Source organism: Nothobranchius furzeri, chromosome 13 (assembly GCF_043380555.1).
Source record: "Nothobranchius furzeri strain GRZ-AD chromosome 13, NfurGRZ-RIMD1, whole genome shotgun sequence".
In the NCBI taxonomy this organism is placed as follows: Eukaryota; Metazoa; Chordata; class Actinopteri; order Cyprinodontiformes; family Nothobranchiidae; genus Nothobranchius; species Nothobranchius furzeri.
In genome coordinates this window covers 41568352-41593768 of record NC_091753.1, presented here as the reverse complement: position 1 = coordinate 41593768, position 25417 = coordinate 41568352, and the positions used below count along the sequence as shown (strand labels likewise).

The window sequence follows — 25417 nt, the reverse complement described above, 5'->3', positions numbered from 1 at the left end:
CGTCTCCCCAGCCTTCCTTGGTGTCTACAGGAACGGTTCATCACTAAATCAAACAAATCTGCTGTGTTCTTGATCTAAAACATGCAGGAATCGTGCTGGAAGTAGACTGCAGCGCCAGGTAAGTCAGCTCATATTTTTCAAGTCCAACAGGCTCTGTCACACTGAAGTTGCATGTTCTGGCCACGGAGGCAGGTAGAGGTCTGAGTGACATTTCACTGTAAAATGTCATTTTGGCACACTCTGGGTGAAGAAAACGATTTAAAAATATGAAAAAGTAGCATAGTATTGCTTCAACATTTTCCAACCTAAATCAAACCAGACTGTAAACGGGACATTCTGTTCGCGACATTGGCAGCTCAGCTAGCTTCCTGTTTGGCTGCTGCACTGAGTACGCGTGCACATAGAGGGTGTTCGTGCAGCGCGGTTCAGAGGAGCAGTTTCATGGATGGGTTATGAGCCAATCAAATAGCTGGGTTTGATGAGGTTTTCCAGGTTTGTACATTTGAGACAAAGTTTAAAATGTTAATTTTTTTTTACATTTAATTTATTTGTTTCCATTGGTATGTGAAGAGAATTTCAAGCAATATGGCAAAAATGTTACAGAAATAAATAAATAAACTCGGTGCCTTTAAATTTAATTTGTTCAAATGAAGTTGCAGCATTTGAGAGTTAATGTTCTGCCTGAACACTGTTGCACAATTTCATGTAAATTTAATATTTGGTGCATCTGCTAAAGCAGACATCTGCCACTAAGTAAACTATTTACTCCAGAAACTCATGGCAGTGTCAAGCAGCAGTAAATAAATCCACAACACCTATGTGGGACCTTTATGTGATGCTTTCACCACACAGGCTGAGAACTGAAAGAGTTTGGGGCAGCTGATCAGAGAGCAGCGTACATTGTTGTGTCTATGAAATTAACATTGGTTGTCCTTGAGGTCTTCCTGATTGAATCATACAGGCCCGATGACGTCATGCGAGGTTTAAGTTATATTTGGGATGGTGGTGATGGTGTGTATGTGTGTGTGTGAGGTGGGTGGGGGGGATTAGAGGGAGAAAAGAGACAGGGATGAGTCACTCACTGATGACTGCCTCCACTGAGTGGTCAGATAATTCAGGTACAGAAAGAGACACACGGGCACAACGCAACCGCCTAATGGTACTCAAATAAAATGACTTATTGGGAACTCGCAAAATACACCTTTTAAGAAGATTAAACAGTGGCGATGCCCCCCACCCCCCTGTCTCTCCTCCTCCTGCCCTGGAATGGGCCTGGTGCTAAGCAATGATGAATCCAGTTGTTCTGGATTAAATTTATGACCAGTGATTTAAATAACTAATATTTTATTCTCTGCTGGTTTTTTGTGGGACGTTGAACAAAACCATCTGATCCATTTAAGAGCTCTGATTTAAATTAATGCACCAATCTGTTAATATCTTCTATTTGTGACTGATTACATTACATCTGAATACACTCCACGCTCCACAGTGCCCAGGTCACTAAATGGGCCCTCAAGCACTCAACATCAAAGCTAAGTGTTTGAGCTTTGGATCCTGTTACAAGCGGCATTTAATACAGACGGAAACAGCAAAACTGAACATAAAGTGAACATTTAAAGCCATTCTGATGCAAAATGAACAAATGAAATGTAAAATGTAGATATCAATGTTGAGATGTGAGTGTGACTCCATATGGACCAAATTCAGAGATTTGGGATTGAAATCCAGATATCTAACTTTCCTGCAACAGACAGGTCAAAGGTTAATGTCAACTGCATTACATCAAACCTGCAGCAGAGGGCTCCCACCACTTATAAACACATCAAAGTATATAAAGCAACATTACATATGTTCCTTATGCTGCATAGTTCTGGAAACACAGGTTTCCTTTTTATTTGTTGTTTTTAGTGGTTGAAGGTTACAAAAGTAGATTATTGCCTTTGTGTGTTTACCTGTAATCTTACTTTTTCATCTTCCTTTTCTCTAAGTGTTGGTGCTGCTGTAACAAATGAATTTACCCCACTGTGGGATCGATAAAGTCTATTCTATTTTATTCCATCACAGCTGCTAATCCTTAGAGCGCAGAGTATTATTGGACTATTCAGTTTCAAACATGGTTGGATGGGTAAAAAAGGCTTTTGACTTGTTTTTACATATTGACCTTAAAATAAACTAACTACACAGCAGAGAGGAAGGTAAACTACTACACTGCAAAAACAGATGTGTCAAAAACAGCACACGTGTCATTTTTTAACACATGCCGAGTGTGCTCAGGGACGACACATTTTGTTAATTCCAACACATTCAATGTGTAACCCATTTTAACACACAAACCGTGTCAACCTTTTTAACACTAAAACGTGCTAATTTCAACATATTAAATGCTAAAATACACCTTTTCTATAGAAAAAGGTGTATTTTAGGTAAATGTACAGTTTGCACACAATAAAAAACATAATACTCTAGGGTACAAATAATGTACTGGAATTTAGTTCAAATAAAACAAGCTTTTAAAATATCAGAGTTTGTGTAGAAACATTTTCTATCAAAATGTATTTTTACATTCCAAAATGGAACACACACACACACACACACACACACACACACACACACACACAAATGAACAAAAATCAGAAATATAATAAAAATGCTTTTTCAGTTACCAAAACTCCAAGTCCCCTGGAGAGAAATGGAATAAATATAGATAAATATGATGCCCAACAGGACGTCAGAGGAAACAGATACACAGTTTGATTCAGCTCAATGTAGTACTTATAATTGCATTTTCCAACATCTGAGTAAATGGTTTAGTCTGAAACACGTTAAAAATAAATATTTCTGCCTCCTCAGTTATTTGTAAAGATTTTTCTGTTGTGAAATAAACTCAAAAAGTACAAGAAGTCTCCAAAAACAAAACGAAACATTAGCAATCATGAAGTATGACGTCTGACCCTTTCTTTTACTCAAAGGCAAACGGCTCCCTCTTGTGATCAAATAATGGAACAGTTTGACATGATTGGATGTTTCAGTGTACAGAAATAAAATTTACAAGCTTACCAATAGGTAAGTTTTACTCTGTAAAATCAGACAAATTGTTCTATAAAAGTATCTTAGAGATTATTTACAAGTGTTCACAAAAGTAAAATGGTAAATGGCCTGTATTTGACATAGCGACTTCTAGAGTCCTGGAACCCACCAAGGCGCTTTACAACACAATCAGCCATTCACACACACATTCACATGTAGCCACAGCTGCCCTAGGGTGCACTGACAGATGTGAGGCTGCCGAGCACAGGCGCCACCGGTCCCTCCGACCACCACCAGCAGGCAAGGGGGTTAAGTGTCTTGCCCAAGGACACAATGACCGAGACACACTGAGCGGGGCTCGAACCTGCAACCTTCCAATGACAGGGCAAGCACTTAACTCCTGTGCCACCATCACCCCAAAGAAATCACAACGGATTAGTGCTTCTGTTTACACCACGAAGGGAGTGTGCAGGTATGAAACCAAGTGTGGCTTCAGCATTCAGTTCACAAGTACTTTATCAATCCCAAAAGAGAGTTAGAAGTCGTAGAAAATCGTTAACTTTGTTTCATCAGAGGTATTGCAAAAAGGTGTGTGCATGAAGGATCTTCTGTGGAGGTCTGTGTTGCAGCAAATCTGAAGTAGTCTCAGACTGAAGAAGCTGTTGGTCTGACGAAGAGGACAATCAAACTTGTCCATTATGTCCATTCACCTTCTGATGAATGTGAAACTGGTTTATTTTGTATTTATTTGTTCTTCTTCATTCCCTACAAGTACAAAAAGCAACATTTAAGATTTGTACAATTATTCCACTAATTATCACCTATGATCTATGAAAACCCACCTTAGCTGGCGCTCCAGTAGCAGAATCTCCAGGTCTACTTTCTTCAATTTTCGGTCCAAATACTTAATCTCCATGACTGTTTTTTCAATGCTCTTCTTCAGATGTTGCTTGTAAAGCTCCTTCACTGGTAACTGCAGAACATACATATGACATTTAGATCCTACAGATTCCCATGCAGAATTAAAATGATGGTTATTGAAGAACCCACTGTGTCGAGCTGTGCAGTGGAGGTTGATGCATCCCTGTCCTGATGCTGGCCAGCCATGCTCTGTAAAATAACAATTATTAACAGCTCGTTTCAGGCACGTGCAGAGGGGGGTGCGGAGGGTGCTTGAGACCCTGCCCCTTTTGTCCGAAGTGCCCAAAGTGCCCTTTTTCCGGTCGTTCGTCAGATTTTACCATACAAAACTGTTATACTGTGATACAAATTGGGCACTAGGACCATGTGGAGGCAGCCGCCTCAAGCTGAAGGCTATTTTCCCTTAGACCCGCCTACAAGCTCACTGATTGGCTCTGCCGCATCATACTAACGTGTGATTGGTTGTCCTTGCTGTTGCTCTACCTTGTAGCCATGGAGACGACAGACCGGTGTTTTCCCTGCGGACAGGAGTCTGCGTTCATCTACCTGTAAGTTTTTTTTCTGCCTGCTTCACGTCAGCTGGATAGATTTTAATATCAGAGCTTTTGTTTACATGCGTTTGAGTCCGTGGTTAGTGTGTGTGGAGCAGAGTCAGGTAGCTGCATGTCTGGGACAGAAAATGAGACATGAGACAGACTTCTCCTGAAGTGTTGAAGAAACTCACAAAGAATCACGGATGTGTCTCACTCTAGATTCTCCGGGTCATAACTTCTGAATTACTAATCGAATAAAAATACTTCAAACGGTTTCTAAAAGTACATAAAACGAGCTTTCCAACGGGGTATTACATGATGTAATTCATGTTACTCCAAAAATCGCTATTAGAAGGAAACCAGCTTTGCAGCGTCACAGAAAGAGATGGAGCGAACCGCGACGGGAGAGCAGAGAACCGAAAGGAGGAGATGATCTGATCATCTTCATCAGCAACTTTTATAAAGTTATGGAAACATCACAAATAAAATCCACCTGGTTGGTCAGGTGTCCCAGAAGGCTGTTTCTGTAGATGGTGACATGAGGAGGGACAGATTAAAGTCACACTGGTTTTTATTTGAACACACAACTGTTTACTAAATGATTCAGCTTCATTCCAGCATTATTTATACGTACAATAAATATTTATTTAGCTGAAAATATCATTTTATCAGTGCAGAATTTTATTAGTTGACTTTTTGTAATGAAATGTTTACATTTAACCTTTTATCTGCTTATTGATCTTCATAATGCTGGTAGAAATGCAGCTACAGCTGTGAAGTAGCCTATGAGTGTTATCTAGTATTTATCTTACTGTATCCCGTTCTCTGGACCAGAGCATAGACCTGTGGTCACAGACAGGCTGCAGTCATTAAACTGGTTAACATGAGGTCAGGGGTCACACTGTTTTCTGAGTGTTTGCAACACAATTCTGAGTTTAAATATCGGTAGTTCTTTTGACATAGTTTGCTCGTCATTTTGAAGTTCCTGTTTAGTAATAAATGTAAAGAAAATCTGTTTTTTTTTTCATTTAAGCTGCAGTTTTACAGACTTTAATAAACATAAACACAAATACAAACTAGACACTGAAAGCTGAGGTTGTTCTGAAAAAAAGGAGCAGAGTTACAAACATTTTACACTTTTATTACAATGTTAAAGCCATAAAACAAAGCAAAACAAAAAAATACTTGTTATATTTATGGTCATAAGAGGGTTAACCGTGATAAATGTTCCACCTCCCACAAGGAGATGGTAAAAGTGAATGTGAGCATAATTATATATGTTTTATTACTTTATTATGTATTTTTTATTATTGACTATTACTCCAAAGAGTTCAGATAAAGGCAACTGGACTTCTTTGGTTTCTTTAAAACGTTTCACTTCTCCTCTGAGGAGCTTTGTCAGTTCTAACTGGAATATGGGAGAGTCAAGCTCATAAGCTGTAGCTGTCTGTTGTTATTTAAAGAGCAGAAACTACTCTGAGTACCCCGCCTCTCCATCTCCTGATGAGTCGTTAGCCTCTATTGATGGTGAGTCATCGTGTTGATTAGATGCAGGAAGATGTGACCTAGACTGAAACTGAATGAGATTAAAAAAAAGTTCTAATCTTTTAAACAACGCTGTTGATCCTCTTGGTCCTTGTTCTGGTTTTCTAAAACCCTGTGTTAAAAACCTTGGTGTGTTTTTAGACGGTTCTTTTAATCTTTACAGACTGGTGAGTGCAGTGGTCCAATCAGGTTTTTATCATTTAAGGCAGATAGCAAAGGTGAAGCCATACCTTCCTGCTAATGTCCTCGAACATGTCATCCACCTGTTCGTGTCTTGCCGATTGGACTACTGCGACTCCCTGTATTCTGGCCTGGACCAGTCCTCCCCACACCGACTTCAGCTGGTCCAAAATGCAGCGGCTCGCTTGCTGGCTGGAACCAGCAAGTGGGATCACATAACCCCGGTTCTGGCCTCTCTCCATTGGCTTCCTGTCTCTTACAGGATCAGTTTCAAAATTTTACTTTTTGTGTTTAAATCCCTTCATGGCCTGAACCCAGTTTACATCTCTGAGCTGCTGTCCGCTTACGTCCCTGCCAGAACCATGAGGTCCAGCTCTCAAGCTCTTTTTAACAGTTCCAAAAACCCGCCACAAGACTCGCGGCGACAGAGCGTTCTCTGTGGTTGGGCCCAAACTGTGGAACAAGCTACCTCTCAACATCAGGACCACACAGAATCTAGAGCATTTTAAATCCCTTCTTAAGACACATTTTTTGATTTGGCTTTTAATGCAGGTTGACTTGAGCAACTTAATAGTTTTTAACAGTTTTTATCATAGATTGTGACTGTTGTGTGCTCATCTTATTTTAGGTTTTTATTGTTGATTTGTTGTATCTTGATTTATTTTACCTTGTACAGCGCTTTGGTGTAGCTTTGCTGCTGTAAATGCGCTCTGTAAGTAAAATTGACCTTGACCTTGACCAAAGCTGCATTATTGGTACTGGAAAGGTGAAATCTAAGCCCCGCCCCTATTTAAAGTGGGGTGTTCACGTTTTTACATAGATAGCTTCTTTTACTCCTCTCTCAAATCATCCATCTTCTCTGTCCAGAATGTGGACTTTGTCATCTTCAAAGGTGTGTCCCTTGTCCTTCAGGTGAAGGTGGACTGCAGAGTTTTGACCTGAAGAGGCGGCTCTCCTGTGTTGTGTTATGTTCTTGTGTAATTGTTGTTTAGTTTCTCTAATGTAAACATCTGGACAGTGCTCCTACACTGGACTGCATAAACGACCCCACTGAGCTTCTGTTTGGGTGTTTTGTCTTCTGGATGGACCAGGTTCTGTCTGAGGGTGTTGTTGGGTTAAAGTTTACCGGAATGTTGTGTTTGGAGAAGATTCTTCTAAGTTTCTGAGACTCCTGCCACGTATGTGATGATGGTGCCTTTGTGTAAAGGGTGTTGTTGTTAGGTTGGTAGCAGAGCTCTCATGTTTAGTGTTAAGTTCAGTAAGATCATGGAATGGGATCAAGAATTTTCTACAGACAGGAAAAAGATGTCAGCTAACATAGCCGTAGATCACACTGGATAAGTCTCTGTGGTTGCATTTATTTTACATTTATTTTACTACCTCTTACTAGAGCTGTCTTTAGTAAGCACAAAATATCTTTGGTTGTACAACTGTGCAATAGCAATAAAGTATCTTGATTCCTGTTAAATGTACTTCCTGAATGAGTGACCTTTTCAGGCTAAAACAACAAAATAACAAATACAGACAGAAGGACGACTTCTTTCTTCTTTTATAATGCGTTGCATCACCACCTGGTATCAGAACAGGACTCAGTATTGGAAGATAATCAAAAATCAAACAACTTGGACTCGGATCAGGGGCAAAAATGTGGTTGTAACATCTCTAGATATAAGTCAGCTTTGAAAACTAAAACTATTATTTATGAACTAACATTAACACTAATGACACTAATTTATATATTTTTATTATGTTGTTTGAACCCAAGGGTCTCATTATCTGAATTTCCTAATTTATTGGATTGCTCTATAAGAGCCCCTTTTTTACTTTGAGCACCCGCCCCGTCAAAGGTCTCTGCACGGCCCTGGCTCGTTTGTTTTTGACTGAATGAATAAAGACGGGATCGTGGCGACATGTCATGTACTTCAGCATTTCTCTCCGCATTGCTCCTCATGGCAGTGAACAGTGCTTCCTCCTCCTCCTGTGAAGTGAAACAGGAAATGCTTTTCATTAAACTTTGAACCAATGAGACAAGAGCTCAGAATGAAGTGCTTACAACCTCAAACTCTTCTGCTTTTGCAGAAAGAATGAATCCATCTGTAACTATTAAGAGGAGAAAAAGGATTAAAATCAGACACCATGTGTACTTGTATGCGCGTATATGCTTGCCTCCGATATAAGCACTTGTGTCCTGGGAAGTGACCATCTCAGATGAACTCCATTCAGACATGTCATCAGGTTCTGTTTTTGGAGAGTTTTGGCTTTGGGTCAGCTCCTCAGCCTCTATTTGAGATGCTGATATCAGAGGTCCTCCACTGGTTTTACGGACCTCTGCCCTTTTTCTGTTGGCTGAAAACAACTCAGTTTATAAAAGTGGGACTCAAACCTGTCTAAAATACCTGAAATAGTTTAAAAAGTTAGTAAAATGATTATGTAGAAGGGGGAATTAGTTTTTACATTAAAAAAAGGACTAAGTTACCGTAATATTTACTGTAATAAAGGGGGAAAATCAGTCTCACCTTTCTGAATTAAATTTTTGTATTTCATTTTTAGCTGGATCCAAGTCCTCTTCTCTCCTGAAGAGTTGCACCTAGATGAAAATGGTTCTTTTAATTTTTATGCGACAGTTGTAAATGCAGATAAATATATCAGTTGTTCTTACGCGTTAACACGGGCAGCTATTTTCTCCCACGCAGCCTTTCTCTCTTTCGATGCTGCAGCTGTGTTACTTTTTTTACTGAACACATGGCCGTATTCTTCATAGGTCTGCAGGAGGACCTCCTGCTCCAGTGGTGTGAAATAACTTGATCTTTTTCTGCAAGCGTTCATGGTGGGCTCAGGTATTGGTGATCCATTGATCACCGCTTTTATCGCGCTCCTACACGGGCTTAACTCGATGTGGAGATCATACTCAGAGTTGAGTGAATTCATTGAGCCCGGTCGTGCTGCTAACTCGGAGTTCACTGATAGACCCAGAGTTTGTGGAACCTCCCCGGATCTACAATGCTTCAATAGGTTTCCAAAAGAAACAATTTTTTATTTAGTTTCGGTGACTTTAATAAAACGATCAGGTGTGGTAAACATTTTGATTTAACTGTATGTTTCGTCCATTCATCAGCGATAATCAAAATACATCAACAGATGATGATCAGCTGAAGTATTTTTACTCACTGACAGCTTTCTCCCATGTAGCGTTTAGGATTGGCTTGAGAGTTGGACTTCTTCGTTGGTTTTGTGACTATTGGTGCATTGTCGCCCTCTAATGAGCAGAAATTAGTAAAATCAGTTTAAACTTCAAGTGATTGATCAGTTCATTCTCCTCCTCTTCTTCTTCTTCTTCTTCTTCTTCTTCTTCTTCTTCTTTATGCTTAATAATACAATTTATTCAAGTAACAATAATATTACCAATCAATCAGGTCAAGCTTTCATGTATTAATTAATTCACTTATTTAATGTTTTACTGTATTTTCCTTCTAGATTGAGCTCAGCTTTAGGAAGAAAAACACTGATCTTGGTTGACAAGAAATATCTTTCTAAATACTTTTTTTCTAATGTAACTAGCTTAACACACACACACACACACACACACACACACACACACACACACACACACACACACACACACACACACACACACACACACACACACACACACACTGAGACCAGGTAGACAAAATTGATGAATGAAATGAAGTAAAATTGCTCTTTTCCACAACAGACAGTCTATTAGCAGTTTATCATGGGCCTTCAGGCAATTCAAACGTTGCTGAAAGAATGGTGATGTAAGAGAACTGTCATCACTGGACAGGAAAGATAAAATCAGCACGCACAAAGCAAAGCAAACACCAAGCTTTCTGGGTCACCATTTCTGGGCTTTTACTGTTAAAAAACTGTACTGATGGTATACGGGTATTATCTCATTAGTGAGTAAAGATTTTATCTTCAAAATGCTGTCTGAGTGGTAATGAAAAAACAAAACAAAAGAGAAAAAAAATCTGGAAAAAAACAGAGAAAGAACTATTACTTGTATTATTGACTATCCATATTTTCTTTTTAGAAATTTAAAAATAAAACTTATATAGGGAGCCTAAGTCACACCCTCTGGTCCATGGGTCTCCAACTGTCAAAGACAATGAATGGGAGTTAAGTAATTTAGAACTTTATTTATGAATTTATAAATTAAAAAAACACCTGCCGATGCCAAGAACCCACTTCTTTTTGACAGGGGGCAAAAGTTATTTTAGATTTTGTGTGAAAAGATATAGTGGACTACAAACGCACATCTCACCAAATTGATGACATTGAACCATGGAGAACAGACAAAAAATGGGTGTGAGTTTAGCGACCTCCGAATCCTTCTTCCAGGATGAAATAAGCAGCAACAAATGTGAAATACACCACTATAGATCTGTCCTTGTGGAAAGTAGCATCTATGCTGGGGTAGAAGAGATTCTGCTGTGACATTCACTTTATCAGCTAGAATAAATAATACGTAATAAATAAATGAATGATAAATAATCCTCAAATGAAGTTGTTGAAACTATTCAATCTTTGTTCTATTTTCACTGATTCACTTTTCTACTGGTGTGATTTTTACATCATGTTGGACTCCAAATTAGAGTTTTTAGCTTCTGTGAAATAACGTGCTCCCAAAAATATGCAGGACATCTCCTGGTCACAATCAGGGTAACTCCTGAATGTTGTCACTCAAGCTCCACCTAGCAATCGCTGCAAGGAACAAACCACAAGAAAATACTTTGGACATCCAAAGTCAGGGGAACTCCTATCAAATGTGTAAAGGAGATGTAATGTGACGGTTCAGAAGGATGATGTCAGGTTTACAGCTCAACTGTCAGCCCTGATATGAAGCAAGAAGAGAGGCTCATTGAAATTTCTGGCTGGGCTTTCCCATTGTACGTGCAACAACAAGCTGGAGTTTGATACACATCTTAAACAGTTTAATACTTCTAAAACAAGCTATTTATTTTCCTGAGGCAGCAAATAGAAAAACAATCACAACGGTCAAAACTTGTTTACTTTGTTTCTAATTCACACTTTTGAAAGAAACCAAATAATTACAGCATTTTTCCTTAGTCAGTGTTCCATAAAAGAGCTTTGACCAAATGAGTATCTTGTTCAGTGTCAGACGCGCAGGAGTGTGAAGCAGAGATGAGGATCCACACGCGGGTACAGAAGGTAGGCTTTCAGACATGAACAGGTTAAAGGTTTTAATCTTGAACACACTGACACAGAAACAATGATCCAACACGAGACACAACACTGAAGGGGTTTAAAAACAGGAGGGCTGGGAGCTTGGGTGATTGGGAAATGAGAGGCATATGGGAGCAATTAACAGAGACAAGACTAAACCATAAGGGGGGCAGGACAGGCTGTGACGTACCCCCCCCCCCAAAAGGGCAGATTCCAGACGCCCACAGGAAGACAAAGCAGGGCGGGAGGAGGGGGACCCGGAGGGAGGGCCGAGAGGAACCGAGGGCCCGATGAAGAGGAGGCAGGGATCAGTAGAGTCCGGGGGCCTGCGCCTGGGGCAGAGGAGGCGACGACAACGGGCTCTTGGGGGCCTGCGTCTGTGGCAGAGGAGGAGCCGGTGACGACGGGCTCTTGGGGGCCTGCGTCTGTGGCAGAGGAGGTGGTGACGACGGGCTCTCGGGGGCCTGCGTCTGTGGCAGAGGAGGAGGTGGTGATGACGGGCTCTCGGGGGCCTGCGTCTGGGACAGAGGAGGAGACGAGGGTGGACTCTTGGGGGCCTGCGCCTGATGCGGGCAGGGCCGGCGGTGACCGGAGGCAGAGATGCCGGAGGAGACGTCCTTGACTTCTGGACTGGAGGCGGCGTCGACCACTGGACAGGTGACGGCGGAGACGATGGACTGGAGGGAGCGTCGACCTCTGGACACGAAGGAGCGTCGACCCCCGGACACGAAGGAGCGTCGACCCCCGGACACGAAGGAGCGTCGACCCCCGGACACGAAGGAGCGTCGACCCCCGGACACGAAGGAGCGTCGACCCCCGGACACGAAGGAGTGTCGACCACAGGACTGGAGAGAGCGTCGACCACAGGACTGGAGAGAGTGTCGACCACAGGACTGGAGAGAGTGTCGACCACAGGACTGGACAAGGCGTCGGCCACAGGACTGGACAAGGCGTCAACCTCCATCGACGTCTGGTCCGGGGGCGTCGATTCCTGGTCCGGAGGCGTCGGCTTCTGAACCGTCGACTTCTGGTCCGGGGGCGTCGATTTCTGGTCCGGAGGCATTGACTTCTGGTCCGTCGACTTCTGGACTCTCGACCTCTGGACTCTCGACTTCTGGTCCGGGGGCGTTGACATCTGGACTGTCGGCCTCTGGACCGCCGGCTTCTGGACCGCCGGCTTCTGGGGTGGAGGAGGAGCCGCTGCAGACAGGACCGCTTAGACAGGCTGGACTGGATGCGGTGCAACCTCCGGGACCACCGCTGGAACTGGATGCGATTGAACTGGTGGTGCTGGAAACTGGGAGAGGAGGGAGGATAGAGTGTCCAGTTGGAGCTCCTGGAGACTGAGGATCTGATGGAGTTGGGCCAGCTCAGCTCGGAGACCGGCAAACTCTGCTGGGTGGACTGCAGGCTTGCTCCTCTGGCTCTGAGACGAGGGAGCTGCTGGCTGGACTGAAACCCTCTCCTGGTGATTCGGGGATGACAGGTTGTCCAGGTGGGACTCCTTGAGGCTGACGAGCTGACGGATCCGGCCAAGCTCCGCCAGCAGATCTGCGAGCTCTGTCAGCTGGGCTGTGGGCGTGGTTCCTCCGCCTGCAGATGATGGAGGTGCGGATTGGACCGGAGACGGGACTGTTGGTCTGACTGGGGGCGGGTCCAAGCAGGTGCGCAGAGCCGGGGCAGCGGTGAGCTCGCGGCTCCGTCCTGGGACACAGGATTGCGGTGGAGCTCGGCTTCCTTCCCCACGCCGTGGGCCAGCTCCGGGAAAGCACACAGCCAGTCTGGTGCCCATGAAGCTGGAGCGATCTGGAAGCGTCTCCCGGTCCAACTTCTCATCTGGCTCCGGAAGGGTGGAGAGGAACGCCGCGGCTGAAGCCCGGTGACGGCGTCTGCGGCGAGGCAAAGGCGAAGCCGGAGGAGGAGAAGAAGAAGCCGGCCGGTGGTCCGAAGAGAGATATTGAAGCAGGCACTCCCAGGGGAGAATCTCCCTGCTGGATCCTTTACTGGGTTGGATCATTCTGTCAGACGCGCAGGAGTGTGAAGCAGAGATGAGGATCCACACACGGGTACAGAAGGTAGGCTTTCAGACATGAACAGTTTAAAGGTTTTAATCTTGAACACGCTGACATAGAAACAATGATCCAACACGAGACACAACACGGAAGGGGTTTAAATACAGGAGGGCTGGGAGCTTGGGTGATTGGGAAACGAGAGGCAGGTGGGGGCAATTAACAGAGACAAGACTAAACCATAAGGGGAGACAGGACAGGGTGTGACATTCAGAGTCTGATGCAAGAAAGCAAAAAAGATCAGGAGCAAGGTTAACTCAGCAGCTTCGGTATTTGGCTCTGACAGAGACGGTCTGGCCCTAAAACATGTTTATCTATTTGTTTCTACTGGTGGTTCAAGTCTAAAATGGAAACAAAGCAGATCTGATCTTTTTTAATTGTTGTGACTGTGTGGAGTAACTTCTGCTTCCTGACTGTTAAATTGTTTGAAATTGTTTTGTTTAATCTGCTAAGACAAGAAATCAGTGCATTGCTTATTTTTTCCACCCTCACAGATCTCACAACTTCTATTATTATGGTTTAAAAATCTCAGATGGATTGGGCACAATTCCTATTTGTCTTTGAACAATAGGTATATAGACAGGAGCAGAAGAAGATCCACTCTTCTTTCCGACTGCAGATTCTAACCAGACCTTAATTCCATGTGTGATCAGTCCTGTTGGACAAACAGAATCCCACAAATTCGGAGAAGCGCAAACATTTATTGTGCAAGAATTATCAGTCACCAGTCAGGTTCTGCACCAGAAAAGGATTGACAGCATGTCAGGATGATCTGCAGAGACTTGAAAGAGAAAGGATCAACATTACAAATGCTGACTCTGCAAAAACGTGATATAAACACCATTGAACTTGTGAAATGCTTGTAATTATACACCTGATATGAAACTATAAAAGCCCTGGGAAAACCAGCATAGCAACACCTAATGTTGATGTGCAGTGGTTAGGGCTCTTTTTGTCCAAACAGTGATATTTACTGTCAGAGCAGTGAGCTTAAGAGCTTTATTGTTAATGAACAAGGTGTCAAAAACAGTTGTTTTAGTGTTCGGATCTGAAAAAGAAAAGTTTGTCAGAAAAATACGGAAAAAATAGAAAAGGATCACACTTTTGCTATTTTCTAATTAATTAGGAGGTACAAAGATAGAAAAAGGTCAGCAGTTTGTTGTTTATGGCTGGCTAAGTTCAGCAAATCTTTGCACTTGACACCATCCTTTGGAAAAACCACAAACTTATTGTTTCCTGTTGAACCGTATGTCATCACCCATCAGATTTCTTGGTGTAGGTGGCTTGAATCAGGTCCTAGTCATGCCAGATGGTAACAGTTATACACCGGTGCTTGCTGCTTCTCTGCATGACTCATGATTTATTAGTATGGGAACAGCAGCTTCAGACCCATCTCTAAACTTCCGTTCATCTCCAAGATCTTGGTTGTGGCTAAACAACTCACAGCTGCTCTTGATGAACAGAACATCTATGATTACTTACAGTCAGGTTTTCGTAGAGCTCATTCTACTGAAACAGCTCTTCTTAGGGTCTCTAATGACCTTCTGACTCACAGTGATGTAGGGGACTGTTCTGTTCTGGTCCTGCTGGACCTGACTGCAGCCTTTGACACTGTTGACCATCACCTGCTACTGGAGAGGCTGAGAGACTGGGTAGGCCTATCAGGATCTGCTCTGGAGTGGTTCTCCTCTTATCTCTCTGAGCACTCCTTTTCTGTGGCCGTCTCCAAGTTTAGGTCCTCCACCACCTCTCTTAAGCATGGTGTCCCACAAGGTTCTGTGCTGGGGCCTCTACTCTTCCTCCTCTATCTGCTTCCTCTTCAGCACATCCTGAGCTCCTTCAAAGGAATATCCTACCATCTTTATGCAGATGACATCCAACTGTACATCTCCTTTAAGCCCCATGAGATGTCTAAGCTGCAGCTGTTACACACCTGCTTAGACTCTATCAAAACCTGGATGGCTGGGAGCTTTCTTCAGCTGAATGAAGATAAGACTGAGATCCTCATCTGTGCCCCAGACAAGCTGGTTCCCAAAGTCAGCGACTCTCTTGGTCAGCTTGCTTCCCAAACCAAACCTTCCATCAGGAATCTTGGCGTGACCTTTGACCCAACTCTCACCCTGGATTTTCATGTCAGTTCTCTTGTTTGCTCTTCCTTCTTCCATCTCAGGAACATTGCTAAGCTGAGTCCCATTCTGTCTCGCTCTGAACTTGAGACAGTTATCCACACCTTCATCTCCTCACGCTTAAACTGCTGTAACTCTCTTTTCACGTGTCTGAGCAGAACCTCCCTGAACCGTCTACAGGTGGTTCAGAATGCCTGTGCTCGGCTTCTGACCAAGTCCTCCAAACACACCCACGTCAGCCCGCTTCTCCTCCAGCTTCACTGGCTGCCAGTCAACTTCAGGGTTCATTTCAAGATCCTGGTTCTGGTCTATAGGGCCTTACATGGACAAGCACCATCTTACATTAGTGATCTTCTTAGTCCCTACACACCCAGCAGGTCCCTGAGGTCCAGTGATCAAAGCCTACTGGTTGTGCAGCACCAGGCTAAAGACCAAAGGTGACAGATCATTTGTTGCTGTGGCCCCCAGACTCTGGAACTCTCTCCCCCTGAGCCTGAGATCAGTGGACTCAGTGGTCTCCTTTAAAAAGCAGCTGAAGACTCACTTGTTCAAGCTGGCTTTTGTATGACCTTCTTCACCACTCTCTCTTTATTCTGCTCTTCCCACCTATTCCACCTTTCTCAGGATCCACTGATTTCCCTTTTTCCTAGTCACTCTCTCTCTTTCTTAACATTTTTTCTTTTAAATCGCAACAGCTTATTCTTGCTCATTTTAAATATATTTTTAAACATTTTCTAAGTGCTTTTTTATATTTTTACAATTTTTTATATTTTTTGTTTTTGTTTTTGTGAAGCGCCTCGTGATTTTTATCTTGAGAGGCGCTATAGAAATGATATTTTCTTCTTCTTCTTCTTCTTCTTCTGTAGAAACCTTCTACTATTATCATCAGCACACATGATCACTGAATTAATGAAAATTGTCTTGATTTTTTCCCCAAAGGAAGCTATAAGCTCACAATTACTTCAAGTCTATTTTTTATTAAACTCCATGCGGTGAAAATCCTGACACCTACAGTATATAAATCACAATGGTAAATGGCCTGTATTTGATATAGCACCTTTGAGAGTGCAAGAACCCCCGAAGGTGCTTTACAGCAGAATCATTCACCCATGCACACAAACATTCACACTCTTGTGATGATGAGCTATGTAGCCACTGTAGCGTCATGAATGGCCTCTAATTTGTGACAAAGGTCACATTTTCCTAGCTGTGTCAGGCTGGGTCGACTGTAACTTTGCCCCACAGATTAACCACACAAGGAGCCATGATGTCTGCTGAAAATCATCTTTATCTGCTGCTGTTCCGTCCCAGGATGAAGGACACTTTAAGTTTACAATAATAATTTTAAATAATAATTTTAATAAACTCTTGACTTTATTTCTGTTATTACAATCATCATAAATAATCTCTTGGTTCAGTATAAATGTATTTTAATTACTGAAATGACTTCTGATATTCGCATCCAAAAACTCATATTTTCATTTTAGCTTTCATTCAGTCACAGGTTTGCCTTTGAAACAAGTTTTAATATCAAATTGTCTGTTCAAAAAATGTCATTTCTAAATGGTCATCTCAAATTGTCATTTTTTTAAAAGTGTTAGTAATAAATTCTTAACTTTCAAAACTTGACTCTTTCTTTGAAATGAAACACAGAATGGTGTGTATTTCTGGTTATTGAAAAAGCAAAGATTCCTTTAACTTCTGATTAAATAAAAAAAACTTATGGTATTAAATTTAATTATCTTAAATTAAACATTAATCTTTGGATTAAACATAGGCCAAGCTCGTTGGCATATGAACTTCTATCGAATATACAATATCCTAGATATTGATATATGATAGAAGCTTCATTGATACTCGTTTGGATCTTTTCTCAGAATCTAACAAAACTGATAGCAAACAGTGTTGATTCTAGTATGTAGTTAAACACGCTACACCACAGCTACCCTGGGGCACGCTGACAGAGGCAAGGCTGCCGAGCACTGGCGCCACTGGTCCCGCCGACATCCAACAGCAGGCAGGGTAGGTGTCTTGCTCAAGGACACAACAGCAGCATTCTCTGCCGGTCGCCGGGATCAATGCTACAACCCTCAGGTTACTGCACAACCCACTCTACCTCCTGAACTTCTGCTGGACCAAGAAGACCAGTCACCCTGTTAGAAGGGACAGGAGGCAAGCTGATTTTAGAGCATTTTACCCTAAACATATGAAATCTTCCATGACACAAACAAGTTGTTTTGGTGGCCAAACACTTCTTCCGGCTCTTGGAGGGTGCAGACGCTTTTTTCCTCCTCTCCTCCATATCTTATCCTCAAGGCCCTTTGTCTGTCTCTGTGTGCTGGGTGCATGGCTGCTTCTGCATTTTTCTGGAAAATGGAAACTGAAATTCACTAAAATTGATCTCGTCAGTTGGTCTCTCAACGCGATTTATACAATTTTTTCAACGATGAGAACGGGAGAAGGGGCTCCCGGATGCCCCGCTGGGACAGAGCCAGTTGGACACATCATGGACTCCTGGAAACAGTGGAATGCGATTTGTCCATCTCAGCTGTCTGTGGAGGACTCTGAAGATGTGTGGATATTCGTGGTGTTGGTGTCAGGTTTCCTGCTCATTGGCCTTGGAGGCTACCTGGTTTACCGGAAAATTTACGAGCTGTCGAGGAATATTGGCCTGATCCCGGAGCTCAGAGATGGATTGCACCGCGCTCAGACTCACATAATTGTCGAGATGAATCATAAGCTTGGGTCTTGGGCTGAGATTCATTCATTGGCACAAAAGATGGATGTCATCAAGGAGAGAGTGGACAAATCAGCACGGATTGGGATAGATTAATGTCCATTATTGGGATTTTGAGTGGTTGAGGACCAACAAACTGTAAGACAGAGAGGAAATTATCTCTGTCTGGCCCCAAAACAATTTCTAATCGGAATCGGATGCCCTTGAGCCTGCAAGGCTCCAACGAAAACTCCCCCCTCAGAAAATATGTGGAATGTGCCATCGCTATGGTAACTCAACTCTGTCTCCTTTCCCAGCCTGGGCGGGACTGCGGGAAGGCCACTGAAACGTTCCAGGGTCACTGCAACCCTCCAACTCTCAATGCTCCTCCCCCTATCCACACTGAGGTGACATGCGCTGCTTCATCGTGGCTGCAGGAACTGAAGTTGGGATAGTCCTAACCCACCACCCCACCTAGTGGACACTTACGTTGTGTAGCACCCATGGAATGGATTGCCACATTTTATTTGTCTTTTAAACGCTCGTGTTTTATTTATGGACACATTAAGTCAGAGCGGAACCTTTGTTTATGGATTTGTTGTTCCGGGGGATGAAGTGATGCCTGTGCCTGACGTTTCCTCAGACGTGAACTGGAAGGAAACGAGAGACATCCTGTCTTCAGTACTCTGCTTTCGCCTGCTTTATACAGGTCAGAAAATGTGAATAAACTCTTAAAAGTTGTTTTATTAAGCTGGTAGCAATATATATATATATATATATATATATATATATATATATATATATATATATATATATGTCAGTGCCACGTTGTTATGCTTTAGTTAAAACAAAACAAAAAAAAGTTTAATGTGTAACAGTTTCATAAAAAAATGATGGTGTGTATTTTCCCTGTTGATAGGGTGTCATGACTCGAGGTAAGTGCCTAACCCACGAACTGCAGAATCATCACACGCAGTCCAAAGCAGTAAAGTAAAATGTCTTTATTATATTAATGGTAACTGAAACCGCACAGGGAAGTCCTGTGGGGATAAGCAATACGGCTCGAGTCTCTGGGGTGCTCAGGTTAATCAGGAGATGAGGGCAAGCCAGGAAGGACGCTGGGCAGAAGGTGAGAGGTCCAGGAGAGGTGAGGTAGCAGAGGGAAAGCCAAATAGGAACGGCAGAGGAGGATGGGACGTGATGAGTGTATTCCAGAAAACGAAGACAGCGAGGGTGAGTAGATGATGATGAGATTCTGAGCGAGACAAAAACAGGTGTAAGGGATAATCCAATTCCAAATCCAAAATACAATCCAAGGTCATAAATCCAATAGTCGAAGGCGAGTCAAAAACACGAGTTTACAAGATCAAAGTTCAGAGTCAAGTGGCTGCTGCTACCTAAACTGGTGCAACCATCCGGCAAGGTGAAATGTCTCCATCCTCCTTTTAAACCTGTGTTCCTGATTTGGGAATCACCTGCAGCTGTTGCTCCCCCTGCTCCTCACCTGTGGAGAATCAACTCAGACTCTGGTGAGAGGAGAAGGTGTGACTCACCATGACATAGGGGGGCAGGACATAACTAACTCATTGCAAGTAGGTGGTATTTTTGTGTTCAAGTAAGACCTTACCAACGGATGCCATTAGAAGAGGTGTGACCAAGTCACTGCTTTGCAAGTCACAAGTAAGTCACAAGTCTTTCCAGTCAAGTCTCGAGTCGAGTCCAAGTCAAAGACAACCAAGTCCAAGTTGAGTCCAAAGTCAATGATCTGGAAGTCCAAGTCAAGTCCAAGTCCTTAACTTAACTTTGAATTTTCAAGTCATAATTAAGTCATCCATCCTACTTCAATTTAATGATGATGATAATAAATAAATTCCAGAATTAAAGCTTCTTAAAGCTTCATTTATTTGCTTTCTACAAGTAGAAAGTACAACTGAAATTGATTATAAACAAAGTGCTGCTGTAAACCCAGAACAAAGAATGATTCATGATTTTTGTCCATGTCGTGCCACTTTTGTGCTAAAATATCAATTATGCTCAATTCATCATCAAGTCAACAGATGCAAGTCGATTCCAGTTGCAAGTCATTGGCATTCAAGTCCGAGTCAAGTCGTAAGTCTTTATAGAATGTATCACGTCAAGTCAGAAGTCATTAAAATAATGACTCGAGTCTGACTGGAGTCCAAGTCATGTGACTCGAGTCCACACCTCTGACCAGTAGGGTCAAAAATCCCAGGGAGCGCAATTTTTGAACGAGTACTTTGTCAGACTGTTTAACCTCCACAGAGGTCTCGGAGACCTCCACACCTGGCAGCCGCACAGCAGACAAGTGCCGCTACGATCTGAGATGCGCAGAGCTGCCACTGGGGAGAACCGGGTGGAAAGGTTTCCATCCCAAAGCTCCACAAGTCGGCATTCCACGCAGCAAACAGAAGCCGCGATCAGACAGAGATGCGCCGAGCTGCAGGGAGAAACAGCCGGCATTCAGCGCAGCAAACAGAAGCCGCGAAGCCAGGGAGAACCGGGTGGAAAACATCGGTCTCCCGAGAGCTCCACAAGCCGATAGTCGGAACCCAGCTCCACCAACATGTTATATTTCAACCCATTTTCTAAAGTGCAGCATTATGTTAAATACACTGGGTTTTACCCTATTACATTTAAATTTCATAGTTAAACAGTACATGTTAAAATCTTAACTCAGCTTGGCAGTGACCTAAAATACATAAATATAATTTTACTTACAGAAAAAAAATGAAGTGGAGACTCCTTGGATGCTTTATTAGTGCAATTAATGCCACAGCAAATCATTTTGTCCAACAATTGCACAAAAAATATCCAAAGAAGAATACACAAACACAGAGACTCAAAATGCCAGAGCAGTTTCCAAGCCAGGCCAAGGCTCTACTGAGGCCTTTCCACGGAGCTAGCTCTGTGGTCACGTGGGTCTGAGGCGGCGGTCACGTGGGTCTGATGCTCATTAATGATACAGAATTTTAGGCTTTTTATACACAAACAGAAGAGTGAAAAAAAAATTCACCCCCCTCAGAGTTGTCATGAGTGTAAACTAGATCATTTAAACAAAAACTATGTTTTGGTACCAGGCTGTAAACATGTTTATTTCTGCTGTGAAATTGGCATTTTTAACATGGGAGTCAATGAGGATTTGCTCGCTTCTGACACCAGCTCCCAGCGGATGAGGGTAGAACTGCAATTTATTTCATTTCCGGGTTTGACTCAATTTTAGAGCTGCATTGTGGGGGCTTGGATAGCACGGGCAGACCTATTCCACCAGCACATACGTACACACATACGTGCCATTGCTAGAAGGCTTGCTGTATCTCCCAAGCCTTCCTTTTATTTTAATTATTCATTTATATAATCCTATCAGCAGGATTAGTATCTGCTCCTTTGACTGAGGAGGAGCAGGAAGGGTGATCTACCTGCAGAGCTCTACAATGTAACATCCAAAAGGTTCTTGGTATCAATGTCTCCGACCGAACCATTAGAAACAGACTTCATGGGAGTGGCCTGAGGACTCGATGTCCTCTAGTGGGCTCTTTGCTCACTATCCAGCACTTGGGAGCTATACTGATATTTGCCAGAGAACACCAGAAGTAGCAGGTCCAGAACTGATGCCATAGGCTTTTCTTCAATGAGAACAGGTTCACTCTAAGCTCCGGTGAGAGACATGAAGGGTCCAGAGAAAGCATGGTAACCGTTTCTTGTTATTCTAGGACACTGGTTCTAAACCTGTTTTTGTTCAGGCCCCCCTTAAACAAGCCAGGACCCCTCCAAACCCCATCTCCTACTCATTAAAAACGTAAAGTGATTAAGTACAAACCTTATGCATGAGTTATAGCCCTGATCCAGAGTTTTAATTATACAGTTTGATGGCTTATTTTGCAAAAATGTAACTCTGGTGACCTGACAACCTCATCACAAAATTGGGGACCTCTTTTGGGGGTTGCTGACCACTGTTGTAAGGTGCCATTTACAGTACCCTGCAAAAGTATTCACCTCTTGAACATTCATACATTTTGACACCTTACAACCACAACCATGGTGGAGGGGTTTGAGTGTCCCAGTGATCCAAGGAGCTAAATTGTCTGAGGCTTTACGCTTCTGGTAGGGTCACACATGGCAAACAGGTCCTAGGTGAGGGATCAGACAAAATACAGCCCAAAGACCCCTCATGATAACAAATACCAATGGAAACAGTGTTCGCTAGGGTCACCGGGCCCCCTCTAGAGCCAGGTCTGGAGATGGAGCATATCGGCAGGCACTTGGTGATAGGGCTTTCACCCATGAAGAGGAAACATGCGTCCCCCTTCTCATGGGCTTGCCACTTGTGGGAGGGGCCACAGGGGCAGGTGCTCTGTGTGATAGGCGGTAGCTGTAGGTGGAAATCTTGGTGGTCTGATCCTTGGCTACTAGGGCTGAGCGATATGGCCTAAAATAAATATCACAAAATATTGAGGATTTCACCTCGATAACGATAAATGGGCGACAACTACAGGTATACGCAGAAACAAAAGTTGTCCGGTAGATGGAGCTGTCACATGTTATAACCCTCTCAGGCTCAAAATAAGTTTGGATAAAAGGACGATCAACTAAGTCCTTCAGGGGTACTTCTGAGTTAAAAAATGCTCATGAAATACGCATGTGGAGTAACCAGGTAGGTAAGTTTTAACATAGCAAATCTGCAGTGCCTGCCTCCAGAGGGTTAAGTTGAGTCACATTTTTACGTGACTCAAGGTGGTATAGCTTCTTAACCCTCTGATGCATGAATTATGAAATCTTCAACCATGATTTTTTAAACAATTTTTTTCTTTCATCTTTAGGTGTGAATGAAACAAATTTCAACAAATATTTTATGTAACTTTTAATAATTTACAAATAATTTACTCCTCCTTGAACCGTCACCTTATCGTGGTGGAGGAGTTTGAGTGCCCTAATGATCCTTTGAGCTATGTTGTCTGGGGCACTTTGTGCCCCTGGTAGGGTCTCCCATGACAAATTGGTCTTAGGTGAAGGGTGAGACAAAGAACGGTTCACAGGATCTTTCATGGAGGTAAAGTCAATGAGCCGGAGTACCCGGCCCGGTGGGTTACCGGGGTCCCACCCTGGAGCCAGGCCTGGGGTTGGGGCCTGTGAGCGAGCGTCTGGTGGCCGGGCTTTTGCCCATGGGGCCCGGCCGGGCCCAGCCCGAACCGGATACATGGGCTCATCCAACTGTGGACCCACCACCCGCAGGAGGAACATGAAGGGTCCGGTGCAGTGTGGATCGGGTGGCAGACCAAGGCGGGAGCCTTGGCGGTCCGATCCCCGGACAAGAAAACTGGTTTTTGGGACATGGAACGTCACCTCGCTGGTGGGGAAGGAGCAGGAGCTTGTGGCAGAGGTTGAGCGGTACCGGCTAGATATAGTCATACTCACCTCGACACATAGCATTGGCTCTGGAACCCAGTGGCGCAGTGGGGGACATTGACTCCGAGTGGGCCTTGTTCCACTCTGCGATTGTTGAGGCAGCTGTTGCTAGCTGTGGTCGTAAGGTGGCCGGTGCCAGTCGTGGTGGCAACCCCCGTACCCCCTAGTGGACACCAGAGGTTCAGGAAGCCATCAGGCTGAAGAAGGAGGCCTACAGGGCATGGCTGGTCTGTAGGTCTCCGGAGGCAGCAGACAGGTACCAGATAGCCAAGCGGGGTGCAGCAGTGGCAGTTGCCGAGGCAAAATCTCGGGCGTGAGAGGAGTTTGGTGAGGCCATGGAGAAAGACTATTGATCGGCTCCAAAGAGGTTCTGGCAAACTGTCCGGCGCCTCAGGAGAGGAAGGCAGCAACTCACTCACACTGTTTACAGTGGGGATGGGAAGCTGCTGACGTCAACTTAGGCTATAGTCGGACGGTGGAAGGAATAATTTGAGGAGCTCCTCAATCCCACCTATGCACATTCCGAGGAGGAACCAGAGCCGTTGCTGAGGTAGTCAAACAACCCCGCCACCCCGGGGGTGGATGAGGTTTGTCCTGGGTTTCTCAAGGCTATGGATGTTGTAGGGCTGTCATGGTTGACACGTCTCTGCAACATTGCATGGTCATCGGGGGCAGTTCCTGTGGAGTGGCAGACCGGGGTGGTGGTCTCCATCTTGGAGAAGGGTGACCTGAGGGTGTGTTCCAACTATAGGGGCATCACACTCCTCAGCCTCCCTGGAAAGGTCTACTCCAAGGTACTGGAGAGGAGGGTCCGATCGATAGTTGAATCTCAGATTGAGGAGGAGCAATGTGGTTTTTGTCCTGGCTGTGGAACTGTGGACCAGCTCTATACCCTTGCAAGGGTGATGGAGGGGGCATGGGAGTTTGCCCAACCAATTCACATGTGTTTTGTGGATTTGGAGAAGGCTTATGACCGTGTACCCAGGGGCACCCTGTGGGGGACGCTCCAGGAGTATGGGGTGGGTGGCTTTCTGTTAAGGGCCATTCAGTCCCTTCACCAGAGGAGCGTGAGTTTGGTCCGCATAGCCGGTAGTAAGTCTGACCAGTTCCCGGTGAGGGTTGGACTCCGCCAGGGCTGCCCTTTGTCATCGGTTCTGTTCATTACCTTTATGGACAGAATTTCTAGGCGCAGCCGTGGTGTGGAGTGTGTCGAGTTTGGTGGCAGGAGAATCTCGTCTCTGCTTTTTGCGGATGATGTGGTCCTCCTAGCTTCATCCAGCTCTGACCTTCAGCTCTTGCTGGGTAGGTTCGCGGCCGAGTGTGAAGCTGCTGGGATGAGGATCAGCACCTCCAAATCTGAGACCATGGTTCTCGACCGGAAAAGGGTGGCTTGCCAACTCTGGGTCGGGGGAGAGGTCCTACCTCAAGTGGAGGAGTTTAAGTATCTCCGGGTCTTGTTCACGAGTGAGGTTAAGAGGGATCGGGAGATCGACAGGCGGATTGGTTCAGCATCTGCAGTGATGCGGACGCTGAGCCAATCTGTCGTGATGAAGAGCGAGCTGAGCCAGAAAGCCAGGCTCTCGATTTACCGGTCGATCTACGTCCCAATCCTCACCTATGGTCATGAGCTTTGGGTAATGACCGAAAGAACGGGATTGCGGATACAAG

At 44.0% G+C, this 25417-nt stretch overlaps 1 protein-coding gene across 1 annotated transcript; it reads right to left on the bottom strand.

Moving 5' to 3' along the window:
• Positions 1 to 3785: 3785 nt before the first annotated feature.
• Positions 3786 to 8246, bottom strand: LOC107380287 (uncharacterized). The gene is made up of 4 exons (XM_015951454.3): positions 8128 to 8246; positions 4078 to 4137; positions 3870 to 4000; positions 3786 to 3792 (listed from the first exon to the last, which is right to left on the bottom strand). Exons 1-4 carry the CDS (start codon positions 8212 to 8214, stop codon positions 3786 to 3788), a joined length of 285 nt encoding a protein of 94 aa, XP_015806940.3. The 5' UTR covers positions 8215 to 8246.
• Between the last annotated feature and the right edge of the window lie 17171 nt (positions 8247 to 25417).

Excerpts from the sequence above, each read along its gene's own strand:
- LOC107380287 (XM_015951454.3), bottom strand. The coding sequence starts at position 8,214 with ATGAAAAGCATTTCCTGTTTCACTTCACAGGAGGAGGAGGAAGCACTG. Across the intron at positions 4,138-8,127 it reads ATGCGGAGAGAAATGCTGAA|AGCATGGCTGGCCAGCATCA; the intron begins GTACATGACATG and ends GTTATTTTACAG. Across the intron at positions 4,001-4,077 it reads CCACTGCACAGCTCGACACA|TTACCAGTGAAGGAGCTTTA; the intron begins GTGGGTTCTTCA and ends TATGTTCTGCAG.